Genomic DNA, 24,651 nt, shown 5'->3' with positions numbered 1-24,651 from the left:
TTTAAGCATTCATATTGTTAATCTGCCATGTACATAATCAAATTCCCACATCAAACTGTCAAAAGACCAAGAACTAACTTCTGCTCTAAATACTCTGACATTCTCAGCACACACTTAGGTTTTTTAAGCTTCCTTTCCCTAAACAATGCAAAGGGATTTTTGATGAAACTGTCAGCTCGTCATTACGCAGCATTATAAACAGGATACATTTCACTTTCGAAAAGTTTGTATTTACAAAGTTTTTGTGTTAGTGGACCCTGAACAACCTACAGATTCTCACAGCCAGGAGACAGTCAGTTATCACTTACCACTCTATGTCTGGCATAGGTTTGCCGGTGATGACACACTTGAACTTAGCGCTGAAGCCTTGGTGGGCGTACAGATCCTTCAGGGGTTGGCGCAACACAGGTGCATGCTCTGGCAGTTCTGAAAGAATTGGAAAAATTCATTGAGTGATAAAGGAATGGAAAGTTGACATAATGTCAAAATGTCAAAAGTTTGAAAAACCAAAGCAAGAGATACTGTTTATTCATTCAAGTATGACCAAGGTTAGACTCTTTAACCCAGCAAATTAGCATTTGTCCTGCTTTCTTACATCATAAGCATGTGAAAAAACATTATTTTCCATTATTTCCCTTCCACGCCATCTTACCAAGCAAGAGTTGTCTTTCCATGATGCCCTTTCCACCAGCCTTCCTGAAGATGGCGCTGTCGCGGGCGAGTCGGCCCATTGGGAGCAGGTCAAACTCATCCTCCTGGACAAATGTAACATTTGGAAAAAGTTTGAGATACATATATAAGTAAATATACATTTAAATTTGTTTATATCATTTCAAGAATGGCATACTCTACAAAAAAATGATACGCTTTTTCTTATTGGAGAATGATCCAATCTTAAGCCATGATGAAGCCAATTATGATCAAAATCGTCATAGTAACACAGCAATAAATCAACAGAAAACATATTTTTATCCCCTTACCCTGATAATCAGAACACTCTATTCTTTAACCAGCAGATCCTTTTGTAAGTCTCCAGCATTAAATTCTTCACTCTGTATGGTTTTGCTAGTTGACCAATTTATCAGCTGAAGTCACAGTGAAGTCTTCGACTGCTGGACATGAACTTACCTTGTGCTTGACTCTGTTCAGATAATCTTGATGATACTTGGTCTGCAATTTTCCTGGTTTGTCCTGAACTCCATCCTATAAACAAAGTTTTCATAGAATTACCAAAATGCTAAAAAAATTCAAAAGTTTCCTTTCAAGGACAGCTTCTTTATGTTCACAAAATAAATTTCAACACAAAATCCTGAAGTTTATCAAATCAATCCTTTAAAGCTTTTATTGGTGAAAAAAAAAATAAATTGTTACCTTTTTGTAGTCAGCATCAGGTCTCTTGGTCTGAGGCTAAAATGAAAATAAAACATGCGAAATGAAAGGTTATCTGCATCCTGTCATTGTTAACATTTGAACGTAAATGTAATTCATTAGGTATTAACCATTACATGTGATACTTTTACACATTTATGTCATCGTTGTTTTATCTGTATGTTTTTATTTCTTCACCAATTTACGAAGTTTGTCTGAAATGATTAAAAAAAAAAAATAGTACCTTTTACATCAAAGCTACAGTTTTTTGCTGATTAAAAACATTTGCAAGAAAGTATAAAGTCTTGAATTTCATCAAAAAAACTTAAAAGCAAATTTTTCATCTCTGGCACCAAAGATCTAGAAAGTTCTCTCTTAGACCACGAATTTACAATTTCTTCTACAAATCTAAGAAACAGTCACTCACATTGAGCCATGGGTGAGCTAATGCCTCTTCAATGGTCATACGGTCACTGGGAGAGAAAAAACAAGAGAGGGCATTTATAACAGAATCTTCCTCTAAAGTTAGAAACTACATGTATACTTTAACGGGTTAGCTAAGACTTAGAAGTATGTAGAATTTGGATTTTCAATATCATAAGCACAATATCCACACTTAGGATAAAATATTTGTTATTCAACGATGTAAAAATGTAACATTCAATTATTATATTTTGTGAAAAAGAAAATTAATATATTTTAATGTATGGAATATTTGGCCATGTGATTTATTTTTAAACACAACAAACAAAAAAAAGCAATTTATCACGTACAATCTAATAACATTGAGAGCTCTTATTACCATAAAACTACAAAGCAAAGTTAAATTATATTTAGAAACAAGAACACAAAATGAGTGCAAAAACTAATTGAATTTTTTTGACAAAGTATCTCACTTCTTGTCGAACATGAGTAGCTGATTGATGAAGTCTTTGGCGTCGTCAGACACGGCATCCAAACCTCGTCATCAAAGTAGAAATCCACGCCTGTGATGTTCTCAAAGGTTTCCCTGTCAGTTTCACCAGCAAATGGTGAGTAACCACACAACCTGAAACCAAACATTGAAACCAAATGGTGAGTATAACCACATAGCTTAAACCACCAAATAGTGGGGTGACATATTTAATGCACATGAATGGAGTACATTTTTTTAAAAAGTTAGCTCACTGGAAATCTTAGAAATGAACTCTGAGCTCCATATGGAATGTATGGCACTCTACCCTCTAATCTAAAGGGAAATTTTCCAAAAGCCAGTATAATTTATTCAAATATGGTGATGAAATAAATAAAAAAGATAAATAAATAGTTGGAGAAATGCTCTGAAAATATGCTTTAATTTGTCCACTTCATCAATTAGGCCAATGAAAGTAAGGATTAAAAAATTTGATGATTTGACTTACAGGACATAGGCCAGAACGCCCACGGACCACATATCTGATCCATAGCTGACTGGCTGGAACTGGATGATTTCAGGGGCACAGAACTCTGCTGTGCCAAACAGTACTTTGATGGTCTTCCCTTCCTCCATACGATGTGCCAGACCAAAGTCAATGATCTTCACATCTTTACTGTTTCGAGTCACACCCATCACATTCTCAGGCTGGAATAATTAGAAACATAAGTACAAATATATGGTATAAAGTAAATTAACCAACAGGCATTATTTAAGAAAATTTTACAAATGATGAAAGCATTTGATTGTAAAGATATTCACTCGAATCGGAAAGAAATTCACCAATGGAAGGAATGAATGAATGAATGCTTGAATTTTAAGTCAAGATGTGTGAGTGCATATACTGTGTCTTCTCGTGGCAAAGCGAGTCAATGCCGCCAGAGTGCTGTTGCCACTGAAGTATTATGCTGAAGACACCAGACATGACACCCCATCCAGTCACATTATATTGATACCAGGCCAACCAGTCCTGTTTCCTTGCTCTAGCCTTTCAATGTTGAACGTGAAGTGAGACAAACAACAAGTACCATTTTTTAAGTCTTTGGTATGACCTGACCCAGGTTTGATCCCAGGTCTCCAGACTTTGCTCACCAATAGAATACAGAAATATATGATATGTAATGTGAATGGGGATTCAAACAGACTGATTAACAGATGGACAGACAGGACGCATAAAACACAAATAAAAATACATCTCTGAAAAATTGTTTTAGCCGTAAATTAAAACACATGTATATTTATTTACGATTTATAAATAAATGTTATATGTAGCAATTATTATTAACTGTTTTCATGTTTTGAAAAAAGGAACCATATCTCATGGTTCTGCTTGTTCATATTTTGCTATAAAGGGCCTCTGGGAAGAGCAAACTATAAAAACCATCTTTATTTATTTGATTGGTGTTTTATGCCTTTGTCAAAAATATTTCACTTATATGACGGCAACCAGCATTATGGTGGGAAGATACCGGGCAAAGCCCGTGCACACTATTTTTAAATAAAGCTTTAAAGTTTCATTCATAAATACACTTCCCTGACACAACAGATGAAGTGAGCCTAAAAATGTGAAAACAGTCAGTGGCTGACATTAGACTGCATTGCGATCGGGCATTCACCTTGAGGTCAAGATGCAGAATATTGTTGCCGTGCATGTGTTTGACGCCTTCGCAGACTTGTCTCATGTACGTCCTGCAGTCGTCTTCCGTGAAATCATAATCAGCCTCCACCAGTCTGTCAAACAGTTCTCCACCACTCAAGCTGGAAATAGGGAAAATATACAGAAATGAAGTCCTTTATCACCAGTTTGTCAAACAGTTCTCCACCACTCAAGCTGGAAATAGGGAAAATATACAGAAATGAAGTCCTTTATCACCAGTCTGTCAAACAGTTCTCCACCACTCAAGCTGGAAATAGGGAAAATATACAGAAATGAAGTCCTTTATCACCAGTTTGTCAAACAGTTCTCCACCACTCAAGCTGGATATAAGGGAAAATATACAATAATGAAGTCCTTTATCACCAGTCTGTCAAACAGTTCTCCACCACTCAAGCTGGAAAAACTGAGACAAAGAAAGATCATTAAATGCTCATGTTCAAGTACTTTATAGCTGCATTAAATGATAACCATTCTGCATTGAGTAAAAATCTTGTTTCTGTGATTTTGCTTTCTTTTTGTGCTTTAAATTCTACGTAATCGAGGCATGAAAAGGCATATTACCATTTCACAAAAAAGCCTGTACAGTGACAAATTGTTTTCACACAAACAGAAAACTCACAGTTCCAGAATCATGACCATTTCACCCGGCTGGTCAAAGGCTTCGTGCAGCTGTAACAGTTTGGGGTGATGCAAGCTGTTCATCAGGTCGATTTCTCGTCGAACAGCTTCTTTTTCGTTGGGTCGACATTTGATGAATTTGGCCGCCCAGTTCTTCCCTGTTGCTCGTTCAATGGCTCGGTGTACCACACCAAATGCTCCACTGGAAAAGGCAAATAAAACTTTATCACTTTATCAACTTTATCACTGTGCTACATTTATCAGGGAGATTCGGTTGTGCCTCTTTGTTACAGGTCAGTCTCAGTGCTGACATACTTACAGTGATGCCTAACTGGAAACACCATTCTGCAGACACTAGACATGACACCTATTAAGTTACAGTATACCTTTTCCCTGATCTGACCTGACCAATACCTCATTAAAGAGACAAAGGCAAAACAAAAAACTCACTATTTGGAAATGCCCAAATTATTTTCAAAATTTATTAAACTTCCTAAAATTCCTGGAAGAGACTTACTTTCATTAAAAAAAAAAGGCTGAATTTTGGATAAATTCTGAAAACTTTCATCTGTGCATCATACAAGTCAGAAAAGCACTATGGTTGCTCCATGAAGTAAGATAACTTTTACTGCATGTCTTTACTTGACTGACAATACCTGACAGCTAAACAGCTACAAGGGAAAAACAAGATTCCTGCAAGGGGAAACAGATGCTCTCCATTCCCATTGGTATCACAGTTACCGTGGTATGATAGAGAGAACCAAAATAAGTATTCAAGCTTGGAATTAAATCACAGAATTTCTTGATCAACTATGCAAAAATTGAAGAGTTCTTACCGTCCAAGCTCCTCGCAGATTATGTATTTACTCAGTAGATCACCACGGAGACGTTCAGTGTCAATGTTTTGACCAGCACAGTATTTGCGGTCAACTGAAAATCAAAAATTCACGCAATATAAATTGTGAGCATTTAATACACTAAATAAATAAATATGGGTCAGAAATTTCAAAGTAGAAAAGTGACTGTCCTGATAAAATGACAATAACATGAATAAGAGTTTTCATGTGGTATCATGATTATGTCAAGCTGTACATTATTTTTTTTTATTTCCACTTTGTTTTTAAAATGTTTAACAAGTTTCAAAGTAGACTATTTGAAGAAAACAATTATTATAAAACATATAAATGGAAATGTATAAATGGTGAAGGTCCTTTTCGCTCTCTGTGTGATGACTCACTGAATTCATAATACGAAAGTGAATGATGGTAATGAAGATGACAAAAATATGACATGGTCAATGAGACTAAGCAAAATATGTCAAATGACATTTCTATTTCTGTAGAACACAGATCCTATCAGCTCCTATAAACTCTATGGAAAAAAACTTTGAATTCTTTCCTTTGTAACTCATATTATCCGTGGAAAAGTGCAAGAAACTGAATTGAAGAGATTACACTGGTCCAGGGGCAATAACTCACCAAGTTCATCATAGTCAATGTCGGGTTTAGGTTGTTGTGTGACAATCACACCAGATTCAGCACCAGGTTCACTGGTTCCGTACAGGTTCTCTGCTCTCACGCGGAAGCGGAATTGGTGATGTTCCTCCAGAAATTCCACTGAAGTGTTAGTGTTGCGTGATGTTCCCGCACGACGCCACAGCCCGGTCGTCAGGTCACACTTCTCAATGGTGTAGCCAGTGACTGGTGAACCACCGTCGTCAAGGGGTGGTTTCCATGACAACTTGATGTTGTTTTGGTGTACTTCTTCAATGACAGGAATACCATCAGGGGGACCAGGGCGATCTGTAATTTGGGGAAATTTGATATTACCATACAAGTAGGCCTACGGTACCATTAATTATTTTTTAAAATTATTTATCATTTAACATCGTACATTACTGCTATATAAAAAAAATTCCACTTGTATGACTGTGACAGGGATGGAGTGACTGGAGTAACCCAACAAATGGTACTCTCATAAAAAATATCCAAATTTACTTCAAATTGTAGATAAGTATAAATGGAAGAGACTACATGTAGACTGAACTTGTATTGTTAAGTTAAACATGCTTAACTTAGGCCAATGTGTTGTACACAATCAGTAAAAAAAACATACACACACACTCAACAAAAAGAACCTCATTTTAAAGAACACTGAAGGTCGACATTACCCTAGGCCTACTAGGAATAAGGATCAGGTCTCTATTTCTTAATTTTCCTCCATTTCCCTGAATCTGGCCCATGTGGACTATCCCTCTTCTATAATATGGGATAGAGTGTGTTTTATAAAACAGCCAGTTCTTTACTGGAAGGTAATGTATGAAATCTTAGGAAAGCAAACCTAACCATCCATGTGCATTTCCACTGACAGATGTGTTTGTTTGTTCTCAGTTTTGTCAACGTTTGTGACATTTGACAGCTGGAAGTGCGCAGTCTTTCAAAAAGCTGTTCGCTCGGCATCTTTCTTCTATCATTATTTATTCTAACGCACGTTACAATAACGGTAAACTACGATGACTTCAATCATAAATTCAATAAAACATTCCCCTTTCTCCACAAGAAGATATTCAAATCCGCCGGCTCTTGTTTCACTCGCCACTACATGTCGTCCTATCCGGTTATATCCAAAATAAATACCCTCGTTTATGTCCGGAAGTCCGTGCATTCAAAAACAAAACAATACAGTCACAAACCTGGAAGGAATATGATCGTCTTTATTTTTTTATATTTTTTGTTTTAAATCATAGATAGTTGAGGTCTTCTTTAAAAGAAATCAACAAAAACAATTCAATAAAAAGGGCTAAATATCACTCACCAACGACTTTGACCTTGACAAAGGCGGAGTCGGAACCAAGGTCATTCTCGACCGTGAGCAGATAGTCGCCACCATCAGTTTGCTCACTGGTGTATGTGATCAATGTCGTGCACGTCTGAGTGTTCTTGATGTCCACGCGCTCCTTCCGGTCCATGACTTGGCCATCCAGTTCCCAAATGACCTTGGGAGTTGGGCGACCGGAGATAGGGACGCGAACTTTTACGGTGTCTCCTCTGGAGAAGACGATTCCTTCGCGACATTTTGGCGGCAAGTGGATTTTGGCCGGTGCTATTAGAAAACAAGAATTTGAGAGAAGGAGTAATTAATGAACCATTAATTGGACCACCGGTACTTTAAGATACTGACTCAGAGTGGAAAAATTGAAAACATAGAGATTTTTATTGGTAGACCTGAACGTTGCTAGGACAGAAAAATTTTGGTTAAAATGCTAACGGGGTTGTGTTATGTGTTAATCTATGGTACTAAGAAGTTAATCTGTTGTCTTGTCCAGTTATGAGTATACTCAGGAAGCTGACTGGCTCAAATAACAAATTCAGATCCAGCATCAGAAATCCATCAAAGCTGGCATAGGGTTTATACATCTTAGTCAAACGGTAAGTCAATCATCATCCAGTCAGTCAACGATTTTTCGTTGACTGTAAAATATGTCTGAATACCAAATGTAGATCGAAGACAAAAGTATGAAAATGAGACTGAAATTTAAAACTGTTTTTTTTTTAAATTATTTTATGAGAATAAAGCATGTGATAGAATAAGCACAGCGCCTAGGCCTACATCTGGTCTTCTGGAAAGTTATATTTGTCGAAGCGACGTACGTTGTCACTAAGTCGCAACTTCGGGTTGACAAAATACAACTTTCCAGAAGACCAGATTAATAATTGTATTACATATTATATTTATTTTAATCCACTGGTGATGAATGGAAGTGTGTAATACCACATATACATGTATAATACTTATCATATAATTGTTAGTACCAGCACGTGTGCAAATTGCATATTTATATATACACTCGAAAAATTAATCTGTTAATTTTAACAGACAGCGTGTTGTCTGAGAGATGCTAGAATGTATTATGCTATTGTAATAGACTATTCTGTTAAATATAACATATGTATTCTTTTAATTCAACCTAAAGATTCTATTAAACTAACGGGATATAATGTTGAATATAACAGAGTATTCTGTTCGAATAACAGAATACAATCTAGTATAACAGAATTTTTGTTAAAATTAACAGACTAATTTTTTGAGTATATTAGACAATACATTTCATGATATATGGATATATTGTTTAAAAGTCGTAGATAAGTTATGTTGAATAAACAACTTTACCTTGACTAAAAATTAAAAAGGAAAGAGTAGAGGTGCGAAGAAATTCGTTTTTCATATATTTAAACATTGTTTTAATATTAGCCGAAATTCTGCGACTCAAAAGGGCGCCCAAACCAAGAAACTTTATTTGGTCACGCCTGTTATAATAAGCACTTACACAGCACATCAAGGCCGACCCTCTCCGTGACCACGCCCTCTCTGTTCTTAGCCTGACATTCCACGTCAGCCAGATCATCCATGCTGACGTCCCGAACGATTAGAGTGTGAACGTCACCTTGTTCCTTGATCGTGTACTTACGACCATCGTAAATTTCACGGTAATTCTTGTACCTGTGTGAAAAGAAAACTACGCTGAACCGACTGTACTTTGAGATCGTAATATTTTGAATAATCTTGTATCAGAATAGTACGAAAACCATATGAACACGTAGACTGAATGTTGTGAAATTGATTTTGTTTCAGATAAAGTATATGAGCCTATTTCTTAACTGCCATTATTAACATTGCAATAATTGTTGTACTTTGAAAAAGGAAATTAGTGCATCACCAGGAGACCCGTCAATGTTATAATTTCAGTACCGGCACAAGAAAGTCACAAGCCCTTATATACATTGGTATCATTTCTTTGGAACAACTATTCCAAGCTTTTAAGATTTCCTTTCCGTTATAATGGAAAAAATACGTACCACGTGATCTGTGGCAATGGACATCCGACAATCTCACAGGCGAAGACTGCATCCGTACCAACAGCAGCGGCGACATCTTCTAGATGACGCACGAACTTTGGAGGTCCGAACACTGAAAGTGTACATGATAAAAAAAGCACGATTTCATTTCCTGGTACATCTTAATCCAGTGAAGACATTTGTTACTGAGTGTTAAAACTGCCTCTGTGTAATATACCCTATGGAGATAAGACGGAAAATCAGTAAAGTATTTTTTTTTTAAAAAATGCAACCTATAGCCAAACACATGTATGCCACAAAACCTGAGGATTTTCTTTATTGCTTGTTCATTATTTTCGCTGCTTTCACCTTATTGATCGATTTTCTTCATTTTACTGGTTTTTATCTGCTGTTTTCAAATCAGTTAATAATTTTTTTTCAAAGGTTCAATATTTCAATCAGCTAAACTGTTATCTGGAATAATATCAAAAAGATCATAAAACCACAACTAAGTAGTCAAGATTACATATGATATCAGATTATAGGTATAGCCTCACTTTTCAGGCAAACAGGACTGTAAAGTTTGAATTCACCTTTCATGTCCCGACATCGAACAATATCTGATGCCAACGACGCCTCCCCGACGCCCAGATCGTTCTGCGCGCGCACACGGAACTGGTACTGACGGTCGTCATGGAGATTCTCAATTGTAAATTCATTGCCAGTGATTGGTTCCTTGTTGACAGGGTACCAGTTTTCTCCACTTAAGTCTGCTCTTTCAATAATGTAGCCAGTAATTGGCGAATCACCGTCGTATGGCGGTGGTTGCCAAGACAACTTGACCGAGTTTTCTCTAACCTCCTTGATGATTGGTGGTTCCGGAGCAGAAGGCACTTCTGAGGTTGCAAAAAAATTCATTCGTTTTTTATACAGAATATTATCCATATTTATAATTAAATAACTGCATGGGGTAAGTTAAACTTTGTATTAATTCATATTTGGCTTACAGAGTTCATAAAATCTGTCACTACGATATTGCTATAATATTGCCAAATCATTCATTTATAAATTGCTCTTAAGAATCCTAGTTCATAAATCTATTTAAACAAGACAAATGTTACAGAAAATGAAACAATACTGAGCATCAAACAAAGTAATTCTACAACTTAATTTCTACATAACACAAAGGTTACAGAAGTAGGCGTATGGTCGTGTCTTTAACATTAGCAAGTTAAAGTCCATCTTTAATCCATTTATGATATAGCACGGAAAACGTTTAATGTAATAGAACAAAGTGGGAGGAAACGTACCCAAAGCTGCACATTTTCAAATCGTAAAGCAAAGCAATGTTCATTATAACTTCATATACAGTTCATTCCAGAGTAATTGTGATCGTGCACTTTAGAATAGAAAGCATTGGGGAGTACAAAGCTGCAAACACAATGAGGAAGCTGTTCTGATTCAGTTCCCAGTGATTACAAGCGATGGCACGTGGTCTTTAAATACACACACAAAGCGCTGTAATCTATTGGTTATGGTAAATCTATCTATATTAAAGTTAAGGCAAAGAATGAATGGAATTTCTTACCAAGATTTAAAGACATATCAGAGATAGATGCGAAAATCCATAGCAACAACGTAAAACGATGTGGATATCACTCATTATATAGAAGAATCTCTCCTGGTTACAACAGGCTAAAACTAAAAGAAACATATTGAAGACATAGCATACATCAACCTAAGGAATTCAAAACGCCCGTCAAGCCACATGCAGCAATTATCAAGCCAGAACAGTTCTTACTGAGTTTCCCGCTCAGTGTGATTGGTTCTCTGATGGTAAATGGTCGGCCAATGCCAGCCTTGTTCTGTGCGGACACTCTGAAGTAGTACGTGGAATCTTCCGGCAGAGCCGAGATGTGATGGCTTCGGGATTTCGCCGGTAGCCTCGCCACTTCGTCCCAGTCGTCGCTCTTCGGGTGACGTTTCTCGATGACGTAGCCAGTGACGTCAAGGCCACCGTTCGTCCCAAGAGAGCGTCAGGGAGTTTTTGGTGACGTCTTTGACGCGTACCGAGCGGGGAGCGGATGGTGGTTCTGGAAAGAATAAAAAGGGAAGAGTGAGAACACTTTGCCATCATTGCAGAGCTAACGACGTTGTCTCTTATCAAGTTTCCAAGATCTGTTTCTCTTGTGAAAGTCGATCAGCGATAGAATCAGGACGCTAATACTAGGTAAAAGGTCGATTACATGTGACCATTTGCCAGCCATCACAAACTTGTAGTTGTTCTAATTTTACTCCCATGCTTATATCTTTTGTATAATATTTCTTTGAATTTCTCGCACATTGGCTTCAAACATGGCCCAAAATATGAAGCACTTCAAAATTATTACCGTCAAAATTTGAATATAATCCATGGAAAAAGTACGCCACAGGAAAACTCCTAAAATCGTTTTCTTAAAACTATACACAAACGACAATAAAAGTGGCATGGTTTTAAAACCATGATCACATTTATGTCTTCCGTATCATGCTGGATAGATATGACATAAAACCCCATTGCGGCCATGGAGTAAATCGTAAACCATGGATTAAATCAGTGCATTTACATACAAGTGATATTCATCAACTAAAGGACACAACTCTTCTCTCAAAACCAGCCAATTAATTTCCCACTGATTATTTCAATTATGTGCCGGCACCCACTCTCCAAGAACATCGCAGGATGTTTTCTTTTCTTTTTCTTGGTAACATGCACATGACATGTATACATTATCCTTGTTTCCTTTCAGCATTTAGTCCATTCTTGGTAGGCCCAAGTATAGTTTTTTCACATTTGTGCTCTAATCCAGGACAAATTTTAGATCATACCGCCACGCTTTGTGATGGTGACATCTCTTTCAGACTCTTATTAAAACTTGATTCGTTTGAATTACATTTGGCATTTAACTAGGACCGAATTCCACCTAGGCGATATTTCAGCCACGTCATTGCGATTCTTCTGCTCCTGTAGGTTAGTTTCGAGTTTCAAACTCCACAAACACTCAGTTTGTCAATTTTATCCATCGTGCTTCTACTCTAAATAACGTTTTCCATGTCCTATGTTTCATACGAACGTAACAAATGTATTGACCAATCGACAGGGCATTCTTTTGTTACGTTATTTGCCATTCAAATTCGATTTCGGAACCAATCAGAAAATTGTATTCATTGGTAACGCCACTGTTTTGTACGCCAAACTGGGTCTATTACCCGGACAAGTTGCGAACAGAATGTTTTTGTAGGGAGGAAGTGGCTACAATTACCAAAGTAAAACAGAACATTATTTTCGCCTGGGGGAAAGGGCGTGGTTTTTGTTACTATGGTGACTAGTCAGTAAGTTTCACATGGACAATATTTCCAGAGATATATCCACCTGGGGAAATGTCAAGATATAACTACAAATCATAAGCGCCAAATTCTGCGGCGGCAAAATATAGTGCCCTTTCATTTACTCCATCTTTCCCCATCCCCACCCTCAAACGCCTATCCTAACATACACTTAGGAAAACAGGCAGAGATACTAACGCTATTAAGACCACAGCTGGTCTTGGTACACATTTGGTCTGTTGTACTTATGGACTCCGCAAGTTCTGCCTACAAATGTACGAGTCTCTATTGACAGTGGCCGTGATACCTGAGCCTAATGATGCACCATGTTTTATACCACCCTTTGGCTGGCAAGCCTCCAACAAAGATCACTGTTTATACAGGAGATAGTGGGTAAGGAGGTGCGCTTCCGGCCAGAACTAACCTTTCACTGTGAAGGTCAAAACGTAAACCTCCACATGGACTTACTTCTGTCACCCCTAGGAACATAGAGTGGAATGATCTGTTGGAACCGAGTATCCAAGGGATTCTCACACGTTATTATCTCTTGGAGTTTGAAAGAATTTAAGCACAATCTATGAAGATCTTTTGTATTAATGGTGCCTTGTTGTGATTGAATTTAGATTTGGTCCAATTGATGTCACCCTGTGTTTATATATTGTTAAACAGATTCTGATCGTTCTGAATTAAAAGTGAATCAGATATTCTGAGATTTGATTTCTTACTCTGATTGGTTTCTAAAAATCACTCACATTTCGTGCGAAGTGCAATAATTTATTGCTGATATTTGGCAAACTGCTGTTGGAATAGAAATATCGATATGTTGTTCCATAATAATTTGTGGATTTTCCACCCTAAATATTCCCAAGTCAAAGAAGTCGGGAGCCCAGATGTTGTAGATCACTTCGGAATGCAGAGAATGGCATTACATTTAATTACTCCAAGAAAACATTTAGCTGTATGAATTTTTAGCTGAAATTACACACTATTTACATTCGTTGCATTCTTGACGAGTAAGAATGTACCATGTCATAAGACAGGTGTGATCAGGTTATTTCATTTTAATGCCGGGGATGGTGCGTGGTATGCAACAGTTTGGGGCATTTGTGTATAATTACCAAAAAACTATACTATAGAGAAATTATAGCTTCGTGAATAGTGTGTTTGGGTGGGTAGATTTGTGGAAGAGTTCGCCTATGGGAACACCACTTTTATTGTTTCGAAACTATGCAGGATCTTAATAAATATCTATGCAGAGAAAGGTTCATTGCGCAATATATGGATTGAGTAGGGAAATTCCCCAAATACGATTGGTTGCCTATAAATATTCATAACTGGTAGGGTTCATTTTTGAAATCACGGGAGGTAAAGTGTAGAAATGGTAACCTCGTATTTTATAAGGGTTCGTGTTGTATGGATTACTCACTCTTCCCAGATAAATCTTTCACACCCATCACCCCTGAACAAAAGTGTTTGGGTACCACTCCCTAAAAGATCCGCCCACAACCAGTATTAGAAGCTACGCTATAAGATGTGTATCAATGGTATATCATTCCGATGGCCTGTGACAGATGATTTGACCATAAGTAGATATGTTTATTTAATACGAGATATACCTAAATTTCACCACCAAACACATAAAACTTGTCAGTTACATGTACGAATTTAAAATACTATTCTGGTATGTTCCTAATTCACGCTCTTTCAACGAAGAACAAATCAGGCACCAACTGGAGGACCTGGAGATCCTTAAACTATCGTTCCACATTACCTTGAAAAAATTAAAGACGAAGGCTTTAAATAATCATCAGCTGAATTGAAATCCTTAAATCTCTCAGCACATGCCAAGTATGCCAACTCCCTAGATGTCACATTAAGGCGGCTAAACCTTGAAAACCCGTAACCTTGACATTGTATCAGCCACCAGACATTAAAGGATGCATAATTCTATAGCCCGTGAAATCGCCAAAGCCCGAAACTTACCCCCAACACTAATGCTGCCAAGAGTCTGAAACATTCAACATCCTCAATTTGGTAGAAGGGTACGATAAAGCGATCATAAATCCATCAAATGAACCAATGCCCCAACGACAATAGGAGCATTTCGGATCGTCCAAGATACCGAAAGATCTAATTCAGCATCAAAATTACGTAAGTTTCAGAAGAAAATGTGTCTAAGGCTACGCCATAATTATCTGATTAAACCTCAAATTCTGTCATGTCACTGGAATTTTGGTGGCATCAAGCATCAAGCCGCTTTGTATATCGGAAACCCAAAGCCAACATAGATTTTTAATTCTTAAATCGAACTATAAACTGACCTTTCCCTCCAACCGAAGTAACATTTAAGATTTCACAAAGGAACTTAACAATCAACCTTGATCAAGCTTGAAATTACGCCTATAATAAATCAAGTATTTTAACAGAGCCTTTCAGCAACCAACGTGGAATTGTGGCCACCAGACCATCCACACATATACCGCAGACGTAAATTTCATGCTGGACACCTTCAACCTCAAAGTCAATAAAGCTTTGAACAAAAAACTTCCCCCAACGAACTTCAAATTCTGATATTGACCATACAGAGACACAAAAAAAAAATTGGATCCTCTCAACCTTATAAGCCCTTTTATTATTTCAGCAAAACCCTTCGTCAACACCAGATTCGTAAACACTGCCCTAATTGTCTTGTGTAGACACTCTGTGGATCGTTATTCATAAATATTACTATGGATCCTTTGTATTTCATCAAGGCTTGCTTTCGTATGTTTATATAATACATATTTTAGTATATTTCAGATGGACTACTCTGTTTCAGATGACAGAAGTAAGCTTTTCAGGAAGATCTGAAATCGTCCAAACCACTAAATTTACAAACCACGTCCTCCTTTGGGGTTAAATATATTGAACAACAACTCTGCAAACTAACGGAATGCTGGTTGCAACCACGTGTGCAGTTTTGTATCCAAAAGGTTGAAGAATTAAAAGATTAACTTACGGTCGTGGTATTTGTCCCATCATATGATAATCTTGCAATGTAATAAAATCACAACGCAACCAAAGTTTTTGATAAATATAGATATTAGTATTTTATTCACGCCCTCCCTATAATAGTAAACACCTCTCAAGAAATCCTAAACTTGGAAGAAAATAAAAATCGAGAAATATATTATATACTTTGAAAGAATTGCCGTATTCGTTGCTTGTGGCATGGAACACTGATGTTAAAATGAGGGGTCGGAGCCAAATAAACGTTACAGAACAGCATTTGTTCCTAAAACCCACGCATTGTATTCAGGGCGAAAAAAGCAGTGGGTCGAACAACGAAAAATTTTCAGCAAATCTTGTTTATATTTTTTAAAGACGTTGCACGGAAACAGTGAGCATTACGTATCCTAAAAAAAACGCAAAATTTTCAATCGTTCAACATACATGTTCCGACAGGGATCGATTTTTTTTCATGTTTTTTCGTTCTTTACTTGAAGGATGATAAGCAAGGGTAGGTAAGCAATTTTTTTACTTTGTGCTTGGAATCTTGCATGGGGAGTTGCACGATAAAAAGTTCTGCGGCATTTGTCACCGGATCCGTATGCTCTTGAAGTCGATGGGGATAACTTCAGATTAGAAACAACATGAACGAACAGGGTACATTTATTGACAAGAACAAGCGACAACTCACATTCTCATTTATAGGTTTTGGCAGATTTGTCTGCTGTAGATTCTGTTAGGTTTATTTTTGCGTCGAATATTTATGTTCCATGCTACAAGCATTTACAAGATCAATCACGTACATCATCAGTCTGCGACAGAAGTTAACAGAAGTTAGAAAAGACTTTTTGTTAAAAAAAAAACAAAAAAACAACAATGAAACTTAACAAGCATACACGAATAAATAAAAAAGGGTTTCCACCGTTTTCAGTCAACATTTCGTGGTTACGATTTGGCATTAGTCCGTGTTACATGTTTACAATAGTCCGTGTTACATCTCATTATAGTCGTGTTACATTTTATTAGTCCACATTCCATGCTTCCATTAGTCCCTGGCATCATTATTTTTTCACCTAGACGTTGAAAGATGTTACACGTCTTTATATGTTTAAAACTGATACACATTTCAAAACGCTTAAACACGTCAGATATATCTGAAAGTGTCTTTCAGTGACAGGTTCCAGTATGATTTTTCGATGGACATGCCACTGCATAATGTCCTTATGAATTTTTTTCAATGACAGGTCACCGTCGAATTTTTTTAGAGCGATTCTCCCTATACGATCTGTTATGTATAAATGAGCTTAAAAGTGTTTAAAATGACACATCTGGACATATTTAGGTCTGAGACGTGTTTAGAAGCGTCCTTCGATAGAGGTTAAGTCGATGGTGTCCCCATATGGTAGTCAGTGGGTTATCTGCATACACACGGTAGATGTACTCAAACCAAGCAATGTTCTGTACAGTGTACACGTTAATTGTCGGCACTATGTTAGTCTCTTTGATCCAGGAGCTTTCAGCAGCTGCAAATTCTGCAGACAAAAAGAGAAGATGAGAGTGTGAGTTGTACGGAGTCAGGAGACGTTACGCCGCGCACGGTGGAATGGGAGGTGGTGACGAGGTGGCGGGATGGTGGTAATGTGGGGGAAGTGGGGGAGAGTGTGTGGGTGCAGGGGAGGAGGGCAGGGGGTGAACAAACCGTCACACAACGGAGTGTAAAATCGGCTTGGTAGTCCACAATGGACAATGAAAGAGGGCATGGAAGTGGCTGGGGAAATCCCGTTGGTAGGAAAAACCATTTCACGTGTGGGAAAGATTTCAGTCTGAACAGTAGATACTAGACATGGCGAAGAAGTGAAAGCGATTTAAACTCAGGAACTCAGAAATAAAGTTGTCCGATATGTTCTGGGAAAGGAATGAAAATGGATCTTGGCTAAATGAAGAGAAAGACCTTACCGTACAGGGTATAGAGTGCAGGACTATATAGGCAATTGGATGGAAAACACTTGTGTTATCAAGTTTCGAGTTTTGTTCCTCATTTTCTCTGTTATCATCTTTTTTTGTTGTTATAAAATCTGGCAAGTAAATTTCAGTTACGGGTCAGGATGTCTTGACATTCGAATCGACCAAGAGACAGATAAAATGAAATGTTAACCATGGCGATTACCGATGACCAGCGTTATATACGTTAACAAACAATCGATAAAACATTAAAATGTGGAACAAAATTCCAGAAACCTGTTAGATTCGTTGCAAACAACGAAAAAGATTACGTAAAAATAGACTTTAGTTTCCGTGCAACATCAACAGGTTACGATATATGTCTAGATTTTGATTTGTGCGCCACTAGTAAGAAGTTCTCAAAACGTTTACCAAGTTAATCTACATTCAAAACGAAAGTTCAGTTAATGCTTCATTAAAAACCAGTGTTATAAATTATAAATATTTGGACGACTTGAGACACTCAATTACGAGTCAACCTAGGGTATGTAAAAATTTGACTGGTACACAAACACACGTCAAGCAAACAAAAACATGCGACATGGTAAGAAAGAAAGAAATGAAAATTGTCACAAAGAAAGAAAGTTCAAATATAGCTAAGTTCACAGTTTATTTCTTTTACAAACAAGTGCTGAGAAAATAAAGTCATACGACAGTCATAAAGAAAAAGAAAAAGGGTACCCACGGCAGAAAACCCATGCTCGGAGAGTGTAGAGGTGTCCAATCCAAATCCTTGTAACAAAACGTCAGGTGATAAAATCCTCCAATCACAGGTGTTGTCTGTCACACACTCTATCCGGTGAAAGGTGGTGCATCTAGACTATTTCACGCAGACGGGTTTGCAATAGATAATTGTGGGAGGATCCTGTCAGATGATTGACAGGTCTTCAGGAAAGCTCGAATAGCTTTCCTCTACGTTCAAAGCGGGGATTCACACTTCAAATGTTTGAAAAAACGCCGTTGGAAAGAAATAAAAAAGGAACACGCCAGGAACACATGGAAAATAGAGAGACACTCTGAAAAACAGTTCAATAAAATTGTCACCTGCGAGAAACATAAAATAAGCCTGTTTATTGAAGAAATTCCGATGTAACTTACCGAATATCTTCTTTGGTGTGATCGCTGTCTCCGTGTCCAGTGGCTCACTTCGGCCATATTTGTTTTCTGCGTACACCCGGAAGTGGTAGTTGTGTCCCTCCATGAGTGACAGGACGCAGTGCGTAGTGACTTCTGGGTCAGTGCGCCCGAAGTACACCCAGGCACGCTTGGACGCTTCGCGCTTCTCAAGAACGTAGCCTGTGATAGGTGAACCGCCATCGTCAGTCGGTGGTTTCCATTGGATAGTCGCTGTGTCTCTGGTCATATGGATGGTTTTGATAGGTCCTATTGGTGCGGATGGCGGGCCTACAATCAATAGCGCTTTGTCTAAGATTCAGAATCATGATTCATATCATTTACGACTTTTCCTAAAATATTTCATTATTTAGACTTTAGAAGTGAGTGATGGGTCTAAAGATCCGTTTCATTAAAAATATTAAAGTCACACCCTTGTTAACATAAAAAAATACATACATAATTTTGATGAAAGGCTATTACCTGGAAGTAGAAACGTATACAATGTCATCAAAGTAATGTGGGTACAACCCTAAGCTTAAAAGATGCTTACTTCCTACACTCAAAAAATTAATCTGTTAATTTTAACAGAAAGTCTATTCTCTGAGTGATGCTAGAATGTATTCTGTTATATAAATGTAACATAACACTCTGTCATATTCAACACAATATCCTGTCAGTCCAATTGAATCTTTACGTTGAATTAATAGAACATGTGTGTTATATTTAACAGAATATGTTGCAATTGCAAAATGCATTCTAGTATCACTCAGACAACAGACTTTTTGTTAAAATTAACAAATATTTGACTGTACAAGAATCTTTCTGCAGGAGCTACCCACTTTCCAACCCAAAGTCAAGAAGCCAGGACAGAATTCTTACCGAACGGACTCTTGGTCATGACTGACTTTTCCTGTCTCCAGAGGAGCACTGAGGCCAACGTCGTTCTCCGCCATGACTCGGAATGCGTAGTCTGTACCTTCGATTAGGTTGTCAACATTGTAAGTGAGAATTTCGGGGCGTACGCGACCTACACGTAACCATTTAACCGCGTTTGGCGTCACACTTCTCAATAACGAAGCCAGACAACGGGACATCCGCCATCAGACTCCGGTGGTAACCATGACAACGTCAGGTTTCTCGTCGGTGATGTTGGACACTTCAAGCGGGCCCACAGGTGCTGACGGTTTTTTCTGTAAAAATGGTTAAATAATATCGTACTTGGAAGGAGATATGAATAAAATTTCATGCAAAATCTGAATCAATCGAAGACTCATATTAGAAATATTATTATCAATAGCTTTGTTTGATTCTTCCTGATTTCTATCACTTGTTGAAGCCACTGGGTACCGATCAAGCAAGCGTGTAAGACGGCAATACAGGATTTAGGACCCAAATCGTTGTTCGGCGAGGAAAACAGTATGTGGTTGTCCTAGGTCACAATTACAATTTATACCAATGTTTTGAATGTTAATAACGGGTATAAACAAAAGACCACACAACTTGGACCCGAATCACTTTAGGCGGGAAAGGTTCTCTATTTACAATCAAAAATTAAATCGGATAACAGATTGCGGATGACTTACCCATTTGGCGTTCCGGGACAACTGGCCTTCTGTTCTCAACAGGTTCTCCTAAGCCGGCGCTGTTCTTAGCAGCGACCCGGTAATAGTATTCGTATCCTTCGATGAGACCTTTGGCGACAAACACGTACGTGGAGGCGTCGACGTCACCTATGTCTGACCACGTCGCCGCTTTGCCGTCACGCTGCTGGATGACGTAGCCTCGTACCGGAGCGCCGCCGTCGTAACGTGGTTTCCGCCAGCTCAGTGTTGCCGAGTCACGGCCGACGTTAGAGATCTCCAGCTTGTCGGGAGCACCTGGTGGCTCTGGCGAAGAAAAGGAGATAACAACATGAGGGATGAGAGCAGAAAATGGTAGAAGTCTTTATGTAACGTTAAGTAGGATATATAATTTCAATGTAGGATCATGCATCACAAAACAATAGCAGCATGTGTAACTTACATGACATGTAGAACACAATTTGGAGCTAGCATTCAAAATCTTAACACTCCTGCGTATGACGTTGCAGTGGATGATGTTGGGCAACAATTAAAGATACAATCCGTAAACATATATCAACAAGATACTAGAGACAGATTACCAGTAACGTGTACCAAGAACGTTTAAATGTTCAAATATTCTACCATGGATATCAGCAAATGATAAAAATATATCAGTAGATATCAACAGAGGATATCGGCAATGATATCAGCAATGGATATCAACAGTGGATATCAGCAACGAATATCAACAGAGGATATCAGCAATAGCTATCAACAGTGGATATATCAGCAATTGATACCAACAAAGGATAGACACAATGGACACTGACAACTGTTGCAAAGATCATTGAACGTTGGCAATACTGTTTGCCATGGAACTTGTCTAACTATATCTGCAGGTTTGTATTACAATGTTCCTTACCCACAGGGCGCTGTGGCATGACGGGCGACATCAGTGTGGTTGGTTCACTCAGCCCCTCCGTATTTTCCGCAAAGATCCGGAAAACGTAATCTCGTCCTTCAAGTAAGTTTCTCACGTTGTAGCGGTTAAGTTCGGGTTTGACTTGTCCAATCTTCACCCATTGCGTCCTGCTTGCGTCACGCTTTTCGATGACGTAACCAAGCAGATCAGTACCGCCTAGGTTGTCAGGGGGAGACCACTCCAGCCCGACAGTATCTTCGTTAATATCTGTTACTTTGAGATCTCGAGGAGATGATGGAAGCTCTGGAAAATAGAAGCCATAAGTATTCCCAAGAGGTATATATAATGGATCGAATGAAGATCATTCATTGTTTTATAACTTTTGTTTTCTTGTAAGAGCTTTCAAGAAGAAACCTTAAACTTCCATGTATTGTGAACTTCACTGAGTAACGAGTACCAAGTTTTCGCTATGTTAGGCCTATTTGAAAAGAAAAAAACCCCACCATCAATGAATTGAAGATAAACTAATGAAACTAGCACCACGTGATAGACAAGTCTGATTAGCCTATGTAATAAAATCTCACCATATGGACTCTTGGCTGTGACTGGATGCCTCAATTCAATTGGATCTCCGGCGCCGAGTTTGTTCTCCGCGTAAACCCGGAAGTTGTAGTCATGACCTTGAATGAGGCCGGCAAGGTTGTATTCGTTAACGCCGGCAGCGACACGCGCAGCTCTCATCCATCCTCCCCACTGCACGTCCAGCTTGTCGATGATGTAACCCGTGATCGGACTTCCGCCATCATTGGCTGGAGGTTTCCATTTCAAGGTCATGGACGTCTTGTTCACGTCTAATGCTTCCAAGGGACCAGTCGGAGCCCCGGGAGATTCTGGTAAATGAGAAAGTATGCGATATATTGACAGGCAATTTTATTTGTCTGTTTGCACTGATTCATTTGTTCTTTGTGACTGAATCTAAATTAAGCGTCAAGTCCTAAATCATTTGAAAACCATAAAGGAAACTGCCAAGTGAATGATCGCAGACCCATTATCGTTAGCAATAATACTTGATAAACTTTATGGCTGTAAACAGAATCGGCTTTAAATAGAATGACGTGGATTTTGAGAGTCCATTGATGGAAAGAGGTCTGAAATACATTTGTAATCTGGCAATTATTAAGCACCAACCTGCTGGTTTTGTGGGTCTGACCGTCTTATCCAGGGAGACGGATTTGCTTATGCCCACGGCGTTCTTGGCACTGATACGGAAGTCATATTCCACACCCTCCTCCAAATTACGAGCCACATACTGCATTTTGTCTGGATCGATCTCGTCCAGTTTGAACCAGTCAGATTTCTTGTTCCATCCCTCGATAAGGTAGCCTGAAAGACGTGATCCGCCGGTTTCCATTGGTGGAGTCCAGTCTAGTGTCACTGAGTTTGCCGTCACTTTGCTGGCTCTAAGTCGACCTGTGATTGGTCCAGGTCGTTCTGAATATTCATAAGAAGACCAGACATGGGAGTTAAAACAACACTTTAAAGAAAGAGCATAAAATTTTGTAAATAACAAGTTATACTGATAAACAGCTCACATGTTTACACATATGCCTTCAACGTTAATTTGAGAAGCAGCATCAACTTAAGTACAACAGATTTTAATAAACATCAACGCTACCTGAAGAAATTAAATGAAGACATGAACACTACAAGAAACAACTGTAAAATCTTCAACAGGAAAAGAAGGACAAAAAATTGTGGAAATTAAAACAGGACAAAACATTCAAGGTATATGAAATGGTTTTCCTTATTTTTCCCCACCTGGCGCTTTCCTTGGCGTAACCGGCTCCAGGTGTTCCAGAGGTTCACCCACACCTTCGTCATTTTCAGCCATGACGTGGAAGAAGTAGTCGTTACCTTCACGGAGCCCGTCTACGGTGAACGAGGTAGAGTGTGGTTTTGACGTTCCCACTTTCATCCAGGCGAAGCGTTTGGCGTCACGTCGTTCAATGACGTAGCGCTTGATGGGTAGTCCGCCGTCGTCTGTCGGTGGTTTCCAGCTGATTGTCGCTGATGTGGAGTCGACGTCTGAGATTTCCAGCGGTCCAACAGGAACACCGGGTTTGTCTGTGATAACAATATGCACATTAGGTTACATTTCGATTTGTAAGTCTCACGCTTACCCACCCATCTCCAACAGGTAATTTCTACCATTATAAACTAAAGCACACGTCAGTGTTTCCGGATAGCCAAAGACGATCTTTCTTAATGGAGTATGGAATTGTTGTCTCTGGTTGGCATGATAGTAATGTCCAGACCAGGGTTAAACGAAATAAGTCGCTCATGTAGAAGTCACCAGACTTTTCTTGTGGCCAAACAGTGTCAGCCTCCCTGAGAATGACATTTAAATATGTTAATTATAACCGGAGAATTAGTCATGAATGGCTATTTCGCAGCCAAAAGCTCTCTGCCAATGTTAGGAGTTCCAGTAGTGAGGTGACCATCGTTTAGCAAGGTTAAAACTGATATCCACCGATGCAAAAGTTAAAGACAACTTACTGTATGGACTCTTGGGAACAATTGCCGTATCTCCTTCAAGAGGTTCGGAAGTACCAACGGCGTTCTCGGCCAGGACTCGAAGCTTGTACTCTGTCCCCTCCAATAGGTGTTGCACCGTGAGACTAGTGTGACTAGGGCGGACTTTGTCCACGTAGAGCCAGCTGGACTTCCACTGTTCCTTCTTTTCAACTACGTAACCCGTGATCGGCGAGCCGCCATCTTCTTTACTTGGTTGCCAAGCAACGGTCACGGAATCCTTAAGGATGTCACTGAACATGAGCGGTCCGACAGGTCGAGATGGTGCAGCTAAAAGGAAGATATTCAAAAACTAATTATTCATCATTTCTTCTATTGGGGACATAACTTAGTCTAAGAACTGTTTTTAGCAATAAAAGTAAAACCCCAGATCTATTACTTTTCAAGAGCATAACACCTTAATGAAGTCAACAGCTTGAGCACTAATAAAATTTCATTGGAACAAAAAGTGCAAAAAAAGTTTAAAATGGCATAGAAAATAATGAATTGATCACTTTGTGATTTTCGAGACCTTTAAATATAGTGCTGTTATACAAGTTTTCCTCACACTACCCAACTGAAAATCTGTTGTTCCTCTGAAATTTTATGGAACCTCTACTTTTAAGATTTTCATTTGGGATTCTAATCTTCTTGTTACCAATGGGCTGAAATGTACACACTATCCTAAAAATCCA

The 24,651-nt window shown here is 38.5% G+C and overlaps 2 protein-coding genes across 2 annotated transcripts in view; both read right to left on the bottom strand.

The window, feature by feature from the left end:
• Positions 1-1,152: 1,152 nt before the first annotated feature.
• LOC135464501 (twitchin-like) lies at positions 1,153-19,148 on the bottom strand. The gene is made up of 16 exons (XM_064741926.1): positions 18,884-19,148; positions 17,215-17,316; positions 11,232-11,468; positions 10,024-10,326; positions 9,452-9,563; positions 8,923-9,095; positions 7,410-7,697; positions 6,074-6,397; positions 5,432-5,525; positions 4,597-4,797; positions 3,937-4,078; positions 2,769-2,968; positions 2,265-2,416; positions 1,796-1,841; positions 1,372-1,407; positions 1,153-1,203 (listed from the first exon to the last, which is right to left on the bottom strand). Exons 1-14 carry the CDS (start codon positions 19,146-19,148, stop codon positions 1,831-1,833), a joined length of 2,604 nt encoding a protein of 867 aa, XP_064597996.1. The 3' UTR covers positions 1,153-1,203; positions 1,372-1,407; positions 1,796-1,830.
• Positions 16,640-24,651, bottom strand: part of LOC135464500 (titin-like) — an 86,781-nt gene continuing 78,769 nt past the window's right edge. Inside the window, exons 87-95 of the mRNA XM_064741925.1 lie at positions 23,942-24,247; positions 23,204-23,509; positions 22,574-22,876; positions 21,970-22,275; positions 21,386-21,688; positions 20,485-20,787; positions 19,781-20,090; positions 18,884-19,189; positions 16,640-17,316 (exon numbers count right to left, since the gene is read on the bottom strand). Coding sequence (XP_064597995.1) covers positions 20,002-20,090; positions 20,485-20,787; positions 21,386-21,688; positions 21,970-22,275; positions 22,574-22,876; positions 23,204-23,509; positions 23,942-24,247 — 1,916 coding nt within the window. The 3' untranslated portion in view covers positions 16,640-17,316; positions 18,884-19,189; positions 19,781-20,001. The remainder of the gene's footprint in view (positions 17,317-18,883; positions 19,190-19,780; positions 20,091-20,484; positions 20,788-21,385; positions 21,689-21,969; positions 22,276-22,573; positions 22,877-23,203; positions 23,510-23,941; positions 24,248-24,651) is intronic.

The sequence above is a fragment of the Liolophura sinensis genome, chromosome 4 (genome assembly GCF_032854445.1).
Source record: "Liolophura sinensis isolate JHLJ2023 chromosome 4, CUHK_Ljap_v2, whole genome shotgun sequence".
NCBI lineage: Eukaryota > Metazoa > Mollusca > Polyplacophora > Chitonida > Chitonidae > Liolophura > Liolophura sinensis.
Note: the sequence above shows the minus strand (reverse complement) of the source record. Positions and strands in the feature narration are given on the sequence as shown.